The sequence below is a fragment of the Terrapene carolina genome, unplaced genomic scaffold, assembly GCF_002925995.2.
Source record: "Terrapene carolina triunguis isolate 2854851 unplaced genomic scaffold, T_m_triunguis-2.0 Scaffold192, whole genome shotgun sequence".
NCBI lineage: Eukaryota > Metazoa > Chordata > Testudines > Emydidae > Terrapene > Terrapene triunguis.
In genome coordinates, this window is record NW_020664543.1 from 8645041 (window position 1) to 8659238 (window position 14198).

A 14198-nucleotide genomic window follows, 5' to 3' on the forward strand; every position below is an offset into this window, starting at 1 on the left:
TAGGGTTGATCCTGCAGCCCTTCCTCAGGGGAGTAGCCACAATGGAGAGGCTGCAGGATTGGGTCCCGACTGAGTGTTAACAGTACCTGTCTGACTCATGCCCAAACTTCTCGCAGGCCAGTTCTACTGTTAGTTTTTAGCTTAAATCATCTTCATCAGCATACAGTACAGTCAGCCAGAAACGATGTCACACGTTTCCTTAACTTGTGCCTTTTCAGAAGACCATTTACTTATCCCCTAATCGTCATATAAAAATAAATCCTTGGTTTCGATTCATTTCACATAGCTGGCAGATGGAAAAGTCTTTTGCCCCCCAGAGTTCTCTGTCCCAGGCTCTCAAGGAGGTGGAGGTAGCTTCAGATCCAACAGATTGTAGGCAAAAACATTCCAAAAGATGGCGAACAATACAAAGACGACATAAATAAAAATAAAGATCCACCATAAGGACTGGTCTTGGAGTCTCTGTTCATAGTTCCTTAGGATGACCACGCCCAATGTGATTCCAACCAATACCCCACCCAGGTGGGCGACGAAGCTTGGGTGTGGACATGGGGGGTAAGCAGATGGATGGAACCGCAGCCACACAGCCCTTCCAAATTCAAAGCTCACTGGAATAGAGAGAGAGAGAGAAAAAAAGATAAGCCCTTTGTCCATCTCCATCCTTCTCTGCCTCTACTTGGGGCTCCTTCAAGTCAACGACTGGAGAACTGCATGTGCTGTTTCATAACCATCTCTTGCTATCTCATGGATAGTGCAGAGATCATTGCTTTACTGAACAGAGAGAAAGTGCACTCTGCTACAAGCAAAGGGGAAGTTGTAAGGCAGTTTTGGCCAATCAGCTCACTGTACATCAGACATGTAAACATCAGTGCAGGCAGATAGTGTAAAGTGCTCTTTTATTTTCTATATTTGTCCTGGTGTTTTCTAGGGCTCCTGTTGATTTCTTGCTGACTGGAACTCTACTATTCATTGCGCACTGACCATGTGCTCAGTACTGTATACAGCACAGACACACCATAGAACACAAAGATAATCTTAGCAAGCAACAGAAATGCAACCCAAATGAGCTTGTGTGTATGCCAGACAGAGAGAATCAACCTTCATGCAGTTATTGTAATGACAGGGGTTTTTGTTTTGTTTACTTAAGATTGCGTGTGAGCTGGGCCAGGTGGCTGTTGGGCAGTCATTGATAAAAGCCTGGCAGCAGAAACATGTTTGGAAGAGAAACCTGAATGTGGGTTTTGGTTTTCCTTAAAGATGGGGCCGAACCAAATCCACAGCTCTGTACAGCCCCAAACTTTGTGGGAGTTCAGAAACAGATCTAGATCAGAAATTCTCAGCTCTAGATTCTTCTGGTTGCTTTCTGTAAAAACAGAAAGAGACTCTTTCGGTAGAATTTTTTCTTCCTTTAAATCTCGCTCTTGGTGGCTGTTTCCTCCTCTTCACTTGGTCCAGTCAGCACATGACGTATCTTTTCTCTCCCAAGCTCTCTCCCTAGTTAGGCACATCAGATCACCTCTGTACTCCTGTGACATTATCTGATTAAAATGTGACCATATAGATCATTGTTGCAACCACTGTTATATATCTGCAGCAAATCTGGTACAAAGGTTCTCAAGTGAGGTATCTATGAAAAGGTTATGATTTGCTGGTCATGATTATGCTATCTGTATACATGTATCATTTTTGTATTTGAAGTTATAAGTATTGGCTCTATACCCGGATTTCAAATGTTTGCTCCTGGGGTAACACCCACAAGATAGCCAGCCAGCACATCTTGGAGGGACTATTCAAATTGAGTGGCCCATCAAAAGAACGTTTAACTGACAATGGACCATGGGAAATGCCCATCTACACTTAATGGAATTTCCTGCTTTGACTAGGCTAAGTGCCTGGACATGTGACTTGCCATGTGACTCCAAACTCCAAACTGTAATTTTCCACAGTAAGAACAATGGGATTCCCTCCACATGGCAGAAGCTATAAAAGGCCCTGGAAACACCTCCTTTTTGCTTCTATCCTGCTCCAGCCTCTTTCTTGCCCAAGCCTCTGGACTATGAATTTATACTAATGGGAGCATTCTAACCAAGGAATTGAGGACCTTCCAATGATTTGGAAGCAACCAGAGACTTATCAAGCCAGCAGTTTATTCCATCGTTGCTACAAGCCTGAATCAAGAACTTTGCATTTATTATATGTATTTGAGTCCTTTAACCAATTTTAACTCTCACCTTTCTTTCTATAAATAAACCTTTAGATTTTAGATACTAAAGGATTGACATCAGAGTGATTTTTGGGTAAGATCTAAGTTACTGACCTGGGTGTGTGGCTGGTCCTTTGGGATCAGACGAACCTTTTATTTGATGAGACTGGTTGTAAAGAACCACTCACCTTTAAATCCAGTGGTTTTGGTGGTGACATAAGAACTGGAATGCCCAAGGAAACTGCTTTTATGTCTTCTTGTTAGCCAGTGTGGTAAAACAGAAGTTTTACTTTTGTTGCTGGTTTGGTATATCTTATGGAAGAATAACCACCAGTTTTGGGTTGTGTTTGCCCTGTTTCCTAGCAGTCTGTCCTGAAGTTAGCATCCTCAATTGTGACCCACGGAGGCACGGTTACAACTCCTATTTCACTTGATGTAGACACAGTGGTGAATGAGAACAAGCACAGGAATGGATTTAAGTGGCCGGCTGAAATTTTATTAAACTTAACACAGAATAAACCTGTATCACTAGAGCTATTGTGCCCTCTATAAATAACCAGTGGAACTGCAGGTAAAGTAACCTACAACATAAGGGCTTGATCCTGTATAGATCCAAGGACCTTCAATTCACACTCAGTGCCTAAGGCAGTGCAGATGGCTGGAATCACAAATAAATGATACATGTTAAGTCAGAATTTCTTCTTGAATTAGGACTAAGTGGCAGACAAAAATCTTAACTGGAGGTTGTGCAAGAGGCATTCTTAGGCTTCCAAATTTATTTCTAGAACTCTGGCTGAGATTTTTACATTTCCATTTTTGTAATTTAAAAAAGTGAATGTAGCACTACAGAGATAATTGGCTCTGAAAACTGAATGCCCAGAACAAGCACAGCATAGTCAGCAGCAGCAACACAAGCTTCTCTGCATCTCCCGGCCCATGTGCCTGAACACAGCACTGGAAGGGTCACTTCTAGGGGTGAGAGATTTGTTCTACCTTGACTCCGTTCCTGGCTTCTCTGATGAAATTACCAGCAAGGAAACTGACTGTAGTAGTGTTGTCCTCTGGCAACTGGACTAGGTCCATCAGTTCACCTCACATAGATTACTGATAGCTGGTTTTAGTCACTACAGACCTGTGCCTGATTCAGACAAGTGACCTAGAGCAGTGGTTCTCAACCTTTCCAGACTGCTGTACCCTCTACAGGAGTCTGATTTGTCTTGTATACCCCAAGTTTCAGGTCTCTTAAAAACGACTTGCTTACAAAATCAGACATAAAAATACAAATGTGTCACAGCACGCTAGTACTGAAAAATTGCTACCTTTCTCATTATTACCATATAATTATAAAATAAATTGATTGGAATATAAATATTGTAGATCTATATACTATACACTGAAATATAGCAGTATAAACAAGTCATTGTCTGTATGAAATTTTAGTTTGTACTGATTTCCCTAGCCTGTTACAAAACTAGGCAAATCTCTAGATGAGTTGCTGTACCCCCTGGAAGACCTCTGTGAACCCCAAGGGGTACACGTAACCTTGGTTGAGAACCACTGACCTAGAGAAACAGGGTCTGACTTGGACATTACAAAAGCCCCACATCAATGGAAAAATATTTTGCCATGGACAGCATGTTGGAAATCCATTTTATCCTCTTTTCTTCTCCAGATGAGCCCATTCCTTGCGCACCAGCATTGGGAATTCGTTTTTGCGTAGCATGACGAAAGAGGAGAGAGGCAGCCTTTCACTCTCAGTTGACATTACCTCTTGCCATGCCCTTTGTGGCAGCTGTGACCAGCTGTGGCACTCCTGAGTTGGTCCCATGGCTGATCCTGAGGGGGCTGGTGCAGGTGGTTCGTGGTGGAGCTGAAGAACTTGTTTCCTTTGTTGGTCTAGCAGAGCCTGGCCTTGGCTACCCGTAGAGCTCGGTGTCTGATGCTGCCAGCAGTTTTAGCTTTTCTTGGCCCCCCCTCCCAGCTCCTTTTACTTTTTTTATGAAGCTGGGTAGCTTTTGTCTTTTGACCGGTAGGAGTGACTGAGGGCAGAATTAGTCTATAGCCTTTTATATGGGCACTCAGGTGATAGGCGTTGAATAAACCTTTATAATAATACATACATTATAATAATCACTAGTTTGACAGATTGTCTGTAGTAGGCTATTCAGAATCTCTAGTCCCCACTAATTAGCTAACCAAGCAGCTGGATAACTTACCCATTCAAGCACTCAAATTAGCATGAGAAAGACGGTCTAGTGCTTAAAGCCGCAGCCTCAGAGTCAGTAGGTCAGTGTTCTATTTCCACCTCTGGCACGGACTTGCAGTGTGACCTTGGCAAGTAACTGGGGGCCCAACAATGCAGACAGACACCTAGTGGGATTTTCAAAAGCATCTAATCAGGTGAGGCACCTAATTCCTGCCTGCTCGGGTGTTTTTTAAAAAATCCCACTAGGCGCCTGTCTGCATCTTTAGGGACCTAAATACCTTTGAAAATCTGGCCCTTTGAAGCCTAAGTGAGTCTCATCGATAGTCAATGGGACTTGGGCTCCTAAGTACGTACATTACTTTTGAAAATGCAACATCAGGGTTTTGGACAATTTTGTCCTTGGTCTCTATCTCTGTGTGCATCACCTTCCCCTTTGGGAAACCCGGGATGATACTTCTTTGCCATAGGGGTCTGGAGCAGCTTACTTCATTGGTGCCTGCCAAATACTTCGGAGATCCTTAGACTGAGAGTGCCGTAAAAGTGCAATGCATTATTATTATTAAAGCATTGCCTATTGCAGTGTTCAAAGAGAAGCAGCGAGCCCCCAGATCTTCATGAATGTCCATACTCCAAACACTGCTAAACAATGACCCGTACATTTTCAAATGCTCCCGTTTAACATTTGGATCCAGATTCTGCATTCCAGAGTGATCAGGTTTCTGCTGCCGTGAATTCCGGCTACTGGTTCCCAGCGATAGAGCCAAATTACCGCCTGGGGTTAGCATAACCACGAATGGCAAAGGTAAACAAAACTGGATGATGTGCGCGCCAAACGTATTACAATACTTACTACAGATCAACGCAAGAGCCATGCGCAGCAGCTTGAATTGGCACTTCATTCCAGACCAGTTCTGGAAAAGGACACAACAAAAACAAAATTATGCTGGGTACAATTTATGCTTCTTTTTATGCCGTGGGAATCTGAAGATGGATCTAGATACTTGCTGAACATCAAGGAACTCGATCTGGCCACACACACACATAATGGGAAGCTCTGCTCTAATTGGTGCTGCCCTTGCCACATTCCCCAGGTTTCTCAACTCACCATGCCAAAAGCAGACACACATCAAATTAAGGATTAGGCAGCTCTCACAAGTCAATTGAATCCTTCTGTTTCTTTACTCTGCAGCTTTACTGGCCAGAAGATGAAGATGTGAAAGCACAGTAAATCCACAGAACTGGGAATCCCTGTTTAATCCCTCCGCAACACATGGGCTTTAAACTTCTATTCCTTTTGTCATGCTCTTTTGCTCCTTGATGTATGTTTATAGTTCATACTGGGTGTGAGGGAAAGGCCTGGGGAGGTAAGGTCGGGTTATCCCAGAAGTTTTAGATTATGTTACATGGCAATGATAAGAAGGAGCAATTTGAATTAGAAATGTACAGTAGTGCAATCCACTGTGTGTCTGGGGGCAGGGACATGGTTCCACACAAAGTGAGTACTCAAAGCTGTAAATTTGGAAGAAACATGTTGCAGGTCTATTTTTGTGGGTGTGACCTCAAAGCTTGGGAGTCTAGCAAACAGAGAAGGGTTTGTAGTGGGAGGTTAAGGGGGCAAAGAGAATATCATTAATTAACTCTTTTATCATCTCACCAACGCTTTAAGTGGTTAGGTTCTGAATGAAAGAACAGGATACATACTTGCTTCCTCCAGCTGAACTAAGGGAGAAGAATGTTCTTGGGTAATGAGAGAGGCATTAACAAGTATAGAAAACAATGAGATACCAAGATATTTCTCCCTCTTTACAGTGACATATTTTCTTCCCCTATCATCTCCTTTTGATCCAAAGGAAGGAGCATGGAGACATCAGCATCCCTTTACTTCTTGCAGGCAGGAAATCTGAATGACCTCGCACCCTTGAGCTAAATCACATCAGAGGATCAATAAACCAGCACTGATATTATCTGCCTCGTGGAAGCTTGCGGCAGTGTTTGCAGTGCTCAAGATTTAAAGGATGAACTCAGGTCTTGAGGGAAAAAGTTAGACAAAATATTCAGGTCTTACATACTAGGGTTGAAAATGTTCCAACTAAACTGTATTTCAACAGAAAATTGGGGGTTTGATTAATTTTTTGCAGAAAGTGTCTGCTTGCTATGGAAAACTTTGACTTTTCATCCATTTCCTGACCAGCTGTATTAAATACATAGATCATTTAGGTTATGGCCCACAAACAAATGCATGGGAGTTTAATCCTCTCGCTTGTCCTCTTTCAATGCAAACACTTGGTATCTAAGTAATAAGTGCCTTAGAAATACCATAAAAGGATATGTAGATTAGATAGGCCATTGAAGCAAATGCATCTTGGAGGCAATGTGTTGGCGTAATGAAACTAACAGAGCTAATTATTTTTCTTAATTAAAGCAAAATGCTTCTCAAATTATTGAATATTTAGTAAACTTTTACTAAATTTTGCCAGCCACAGGAGGCGCTTAGTTTGGTTAAGATCAATTCTGAAACCAGGGAGAAGAAGCAACTAACTTCAGAACACAAGCAGTGTCTTTAAAGCTTGCATTAGAGGAGGGGAGTTTCTCTCCCACGATATAGTCTCCCTATTCCTCCCTCCTTTTACTACTTCTCTCGTGTCAAAAAAGCCCTGTGCTGAAGCAAACCCCTCATTCCAGCCAAGGAGGGTTGGAAACGCTCCTTCTGGACCCAGATGTCTATGGTTAGGATTTATTATTCATTATTATTATGTATTTGTATTACTAGCATGCCTAAGAGCCCTGGTCATGGACTCGTACCCCATTGTGCTAGGCGCTGCACAACCACAGAACAAAAGACAGCACCTGACCTGCCCCAAGGAGCTTAGAATCTAAGTATCGTATTATAATACGAGGCCTCAGCCCAGATAGGGGCTCCATTTTGCTAGGCAATGTACATGCACACAATAAAAGATGGTCCCTACCCCAAAGAGCTCACTACTCTTGGCTAGCTGTATGGAAGAGCATACACTGTAGATCACATTCGATATCTTAACTGGAATCTAATCGTTGGTAGTTGTGATGGGGTCTGCAACCCCTCCCATAAAAACACAGGCAGGAAAGGGTTAAGAACCCTGCCTGCCTGCCGACAGCCAAACTAGCCACCCCCCAGTTCTGCTGTGAGAAATGCCAATTATGGAGCAACACCCCCCACCGCTGTGGTGACTAATGAGGGAGTAAGAAGAAGAAGAAGAAGGGACAGAAAAGCTTGGGATTGCTCAAGAGCAATGGCTCTCAGCCAACACGCACCAGCCTGCCTCTGAGAAACTACCGACCCCCTAGAGGTTAACTGAGATGAAAGCCCTGAGGATCAAGGGCCTTTTGACTCTGCTTTATGTTATGCTTATAGACTCTGCATTTTTCCTGATGTGATTTGAACCATTGGTGTCTGGGCCAAGGAGTGATCCAGACTGCTGGTGTGGAACTCTGGCACATGCCTGTGCTCATCACAGCTGACAGTCGCAATTCAAGTGTTTCACCCCATTTCAAACTGGGATGAGAAAGCTAAAGCTACGGACTCGCCTTCTCACCACGATTTCCACTTTTCTATCACCTGTTCATTGGTTTCCATCCCTAAGAATTTCAGGCATCCCACTATTTCCTTGAGTCACCCCTTCCATGTAACCAGCCTTTCACAGCAATCTTGGGAAACAGTTTACAACCACATTCAGTAATTTTTGCAGTACGGGGCCTTTCGGCTGGTCCACACTAACCCCCCACTTCGAACTAAGATACGCAACTTCAGCTACGTTACTCACGTAGCTGAAGTCGAACTATCTTAGTTCGAACTTACCGCAGGTCCACACGCGGCAGGCAGGCTCCCCCGTCGACTCCGCGTACTCCTCTTGCGGAGCAGGAGTACCGGCGTCGACGGCGAGCACTTCCGGGATCGATCTGGGATCGATTTATCGCGTCTAAACAAGACACAATAAATCGATCCCAGAAGATCGACTGCTTACCGCCGGACCCGGAGGTAAGTATAGACGTACCCTTTGATATAATACCACATCTGTTGTGAGCCAGCTGACTGTTCGCTCTGATCTGCATTGCACTCAATTTATACCTGTACTAACCATGGAAATCTGTGTACACACACACACACACACACACACACACCTGGAGAAGACATGTGTTCTAAATAAAGGAGGAAGCCAAAGCATCAAGCATAGAAGTATCTAATGCCTTGATCCTACAAAGACTGAAGTGCATGCTTAACTGTATATAACATAGGCCTGATCCAAAGCCCTTTGAGATCAATGGAAAGCTCCTATTGACCTCAGGAGACTTTTGCTTTCAAAGGGACTACTCAGAGGGCACAAAATTCAGCACTCGAGTAATTCTTTGCAGGATCTCGGCCTGCATCTGCTCCCTTTCTTTACGGACTTGGATTTAGCCTACAGAATAAACTGTACAAAAGAGCTATGGAAAGCAGAAGAGTTGGCGATATAATTAGGCATGCACTGAATTCAGTGAAAAGATTGTCTAGTTAATAATCTATATGGAATAGGCTAATAAAACAAACAAACACACAAAGAGCATTTTCCTTTGTGTACAGGTCTCCCACTGGTCTGTACTGATCTACATCCATCAAAATGTAGAAAGACAGGTTAGGGAGGGGAGGCATGAAACTGACACTGGCCCAAGCTGCACAGTTTGGAAGTGGACTTCCAAATTCCAGTCCTGAACATTGGGGATCAGTCCACTACAGAGATGGGGCCAATCACAAAGGACTTGTTTCAAACCCTATTAAAATCAATGGAAAGACTCCAATTGACCTCAATGGTTCAGACCCAAAGTTCAGACTTCTGCAAATTTCTCCAGAGTTTGAGGCTGTTTGGATCTGACAGTTTGGTTTTGGCTCATCTCTACATGAAATACATCCGTCCAAAACAGGGGTTGTGTCTTTGGTTGTTGACATGTTAAATTGTAAGCAACAGATGTCACTGCCGTTGGATTGAGTGGCAAGTCTCCCAATTTACTTCAGTTGGAGCCAGATTGCTATGTAAATTTCTAGGAGCCCACAAGTAGGTCAGCATTCATAAAGGGGTCATATCTCATCCCAGTTTACATCTTTATAGGTCAGCAGTCTGGTTTGATACTTATATATAGGCTTGGAAGGATTAGATTTTAAATCAGCCAGTGTCTATAACTGACATTTTCTCCCTCCATCCAAAAAGACTGAAATAACTTCTCACATTAATAATAAAAAGTTACAGAATGGAGAAGTTAAATACATATATGTTGCACTCACAGACAGCTAATGCTGTCAGTTCTATCTAGCAAATAAACTAATGGGAGCTATTCTAAAATAGGATTGTCTGATAATATTATTCTTCTATTTCTGAATCTTATGAACCTCAACATCTAAAGTAATTAGGTTTTAAATAAATTAGTATAAAGTTTTGTTTTAATTTCCAGCTAGTGCCAAAATTTAAGGTTGGTAACAAAAATGTAAAATAAAAAAATCCTTGGAAATAAACATTAAACTAGTTGAAACCCATAAGAATAAAAATATTCCAAACCTAATTATAAAAATGGCATTATATTTAGCAGGAAACACTCAGGGTTTCAGGGATGAAAGATACACCAACTACGGGCTTGTTTACACTGGGAAACTATGTTGCATTAGAACACGTTAACGAAGACGATTTACTCAGCATAGACAGGGACTGTCATGTTTAACATCGTGTCAGCTAATTGGGGTAACTTGTAGGGTTAATACACTGTAATTTCCTAGTATAGTTAAGCCCTATGAGCACGTGATTTCCAAAAGAAAGAAAATGTACAGAAATGTTTGTAGACTTTGCTCTAACAAGAAAATTCCAGCACTGTAATAAGACTGACAAAGCCTGCCTGCCTGCTGTTCGATATGGGTTCACATTGTGCAGACCACTTAGACACTTGCAGAATGTTAAGGCACATGGACCACCACAGGTTCCTTGGGCAAGTCTCTGTCATCCGCTCCCAAATCTGTAAACTGAGGATGATAATACTTAGCCAATTCACTGGAGTGCTGTGAGGCAGGCTTAATTTAGTTGTGTTTCTAAAGCGCTTGGAAATCCTCACAAGGAAGATGCTTTAGGGCCCTATTCTATTGAGGTTCTTATATACCTCTCGTCATCTGACGTATCTAGAAATGCAAAGCAGTATTATTATTAAGCACCTGATCTCAGTTAGATTCTTTCCAAAGGAATTGCGCCTGTGTAAGATAGTGTGAGATATCAAAGCATTAAGAGGTTCCAGAACAGCTCCCTACAGCCAAACTAATAAACTAAATAATCTGTGCACCAAGGAAACAAATATTAATGGAGTCCAGGGTCCAGCTCCTGATGTAGCCAGTGGCTTTGCAATGTATTGAAAGAATATTTTATAATATATAAAGTTCGATGGGGGATCTTGGTATAAATCACTTCGGCAGCTGCAAGAATGCAATCTGTGCAAAATAAAGTAACTCATTTTCTCTCTCCACAGAGACAGCTAACGTAGTCAGATGGCTCTGAGCTCATGCTGATTAATACTGTTTCCTCCGTTACTCTTCATTTCCATGCAGCTTTGTTGGCTTCCCCCCCTTATTACTTTCCTTAGGGTGAGATGTTTTATTGCTTGCTCCTGTTCGTTATTTTATTTATTTTCAGGAATATTTTTTATTTTTTTAACAAGCAGGGACATTTTATTTTCCTTCAGTTACCAGGAGGCACAAGGGAAATGGAAGATTGAGATGAGATACTCTCCCTTCCCCGTCCAAACCATCCGTGCAAAAAGATGAGTATTGTCAACGGACGCGATGGAGTGGCAAATGCAAAACGTCTTTTTCATTATGTAAGAGATTCTCACAAGAATATTAAGCGAGCCAGGGAGAAAGAAAGAAAAAGCACCAGGAATGGGTAGGCAGGAAAGGTTCATAAAAGTCAGTTCAGTCATTTCTTGGTATACTACTGATCATTTTGCAAAGTGACTTGTGCTACTGTGACAATCACTAAATAGGAGAGAACTGAAAGGTAAAATGATGCAACACTTTAAGAAACCTGAACAATGCGCTAAAAATGAATGAACTCACTTGTGGGTGGATGGATGGATGGGTGTGTGCATGCGTCTGCATGCTGCCCTCTACTGGATAGAAGCAGAAGTGCTCAATAGGGTGTCATAAATCTTCAGCTAACAGAGATTCCCCTTCAGCTACAGGAGAATGGGATGCTGTGTTTGTGGCACATAAGAATCTGAGTTCTCTACTCACTGTAGTCATGAAACTGCAAAGTCGTAGAGGGATATAGAATTATTATGATACTTTACGGCCAAATTCTTAAAGGTATAAATCTCAGTATTTACACATGGAAACTGCCAACCGTCTCAGCTGCAAGTGCCAGTGTGTCTGAGCAAACGGCCACATGCATCAGGGAATGTCCTAAGATTTTCAGGGCCCTACATGAAGTATCTCTTCTGGGGTGCTGAGCAGCCTCCGTGCTCCCATAGAAATCATTGGGAGCGCAATGTGCTCAGCACCTTGCAGGACTGGGCCCTTCATTATTAGACGGATGCCCAGTGATTGGGGGTGAGGACAGGAGCAGAGAGAGAAAGAGAAAATGTCACGCTCATGAAAGTGTAATTTCTGCACAAATGTTTGTAAGTACCAAGCCATCAATCAAGCTATGCCTATGAGAAAATACAACCCCCACCCTCAGTTGCAAATGGTCTGTTTCAGGCATTTAGTTAACATGAATTTCACATCTTGGAAATTCATGTGTGTGTGTGTGTGTTTGAGCTCGTGGGAGGACATTGTGTAACTGGCTGCTACACAATAAAAGAGCTCAAGGAGAAGAGAAGAGACGAAAGCACAGAGCTGAACTGTCGTGCCACATGGGCCCGGTTTTTACACAGGTAGAGCTGGGAAAGTAACTTTACAGTGTATCCTGTATATGAAACTAGGAATCACATACCTGGGCCCTATATCTGTCCAAGGCACTTATATGTCCCCATATAACCATAGCATCTGAGCACCTTACAATCTTTAATGTACTTATGCTCCCAACACCCCCATGAGGTAGGGCAGTGCTACTATCCCCATTTTACAGATCAGGAACTCAGGCACACAGAGACTGAGGTCACACTGGAAACCCACGGCAGACCAGAGAATTGAGCTCAGGACTCCTAAGCTAGCATCCTAACCACCGGGCCATCCTTCCACCCTATATGCACTGCAGAAGTTCAAAGGGCATGAGGGTCTGTGCATGCTGAAATGAACCTTCTCTCTATAAAGCAAGCCACATAACTCTGTTATGCAACCCAAATTAGCGAAAGACCATTTCTTCCAGCTGCTCGATTTTTCCTGATTCTCTTTGGTGATCATTTAAGATAAGTTTTGCTGCATAGCCAATGAGGTTTATTTACATTCAACATTTGCACCTGGATTTGGGATCCTAACTTTGTGTAGGTGCCTGTGCCCTGTGATAAGGAGAATGGAAATCCAAAGAGAAGGGGAGAGTTTGGAAACTAGAAAAAAGGGAGGATCCAGATCTGGACAAACAAAACAGGGTGAATAAACAAACAAAAATTCAACAAGGTTGAAGGTGCCAGATTGAAACTGAAGTCCTCTATGCACCGAAGAAGTGCATGGACAGGGGCGCTGAAAGCTTCCCACATACACTGTGCCCCTCCAACCAATGTACCTCAACTCTGGGGCAGAGGGATCACCTCTAGGGGCAAGAGGGCAATTCATTCTTTATGGCCCATTCACATCCTTGGCAGGCTGCCAAGCAATCATCCAATTGTGACCATATTTGTCACTATTGACCCAGGCTGGATTCAGACTGCTGATTTAGGCCCCACTGCCAATCTGCCCAGAGCCATCTAGTCTCCCAGAATTTATTCCCTTTCAAATAGGCTTGACAATCGTTCTGGTACTTACCATTACTATGTTGGCCAGATGAGCAGAAATGAGCGCATAAACCCCTCCAGAGGAACCCACCACTGGCGCAGTCATGTCAGCTACCGATACTGCCAGGGAACCTTGGAAGAAGAAAATGGCTAATTACACTTTCCCACTGATGGGAGAACTCTCCACCTGCACCCTCTTCTATGCATTAGGGGCTGCAGTCAGCAATACTGGGGGAGGGGAATAAATTGACTAGAGAACCTGACTAAGCCCAGCAGCACTGCCAGGAGAGTGACACACATTCTTTTACATTGACTTTAAAACTACAATCAAATATATTTGATCAGGGTCAGCCTCTGTGCTTGCAGCTGCTCTGTTTTGCTTTCTCTCACTCTCTCTCGGTCTTTCTTTTTGGTTTTCAGTTGCTTTGTGTTCTGCCTTCTCTCTCTCACAACACACACCCCTCGGCAAAAGTTCCTGGGTGGGTTCTGAGTTATGTCAACTGAAGGATGACACACCTGTCAACCTCAAACCCATAACCAGGTTTCACCCAACTCTTAACAGTATCTTAAAATCTCTGCAGCAAAAGGAATCACAGCTTGGGTTAAAACAGTGAAGAACCATCAAAGAGATAAATGTGTCCCCCAGAGGATAAAATGAAAGTGATTTTAGTCCTGGCAAGATAAACATTTGCACAACGAGGAGGAACTGGAGACTTGTGACTTATCACTGGGTTCTGATTTAAGGGTGAACAAGTGCAGTTTATTACTTAGGAAGATGCAAGAGCAGTGAAGGCTAACAGTAACTCAAATGGTGATGAATGGAGGCTCAGAATGGTGCACCAAAGAGTTTAAATCCAGGAGATGACAAAAGGATGA

General features: G+C 42.9%; 1 protein-coding gene across 1 annotated transcript in view; it reads right to left on the reverse strand.

Annotated features, from left to right (window-relative positions):
- Positions 1 to 336: 336 nt before the first annotated feature.
- Positions 337 to 14198, reverse strand: part of RHBDL3 (rhomboid like 3) — a 63688-nt gene continuing 49826 nt past the window's right edge. The window contains 3 exon segments of the mRNA XM_029912208.1: positions 337 to 608; positions 5260 to 5320; positions 13354 to 13454. Coding sequence (XP_029768068.1) covers positions 337 to 608; positions 5260 to 5320; positions 13354 to 13454 — 434 coding nt within the window.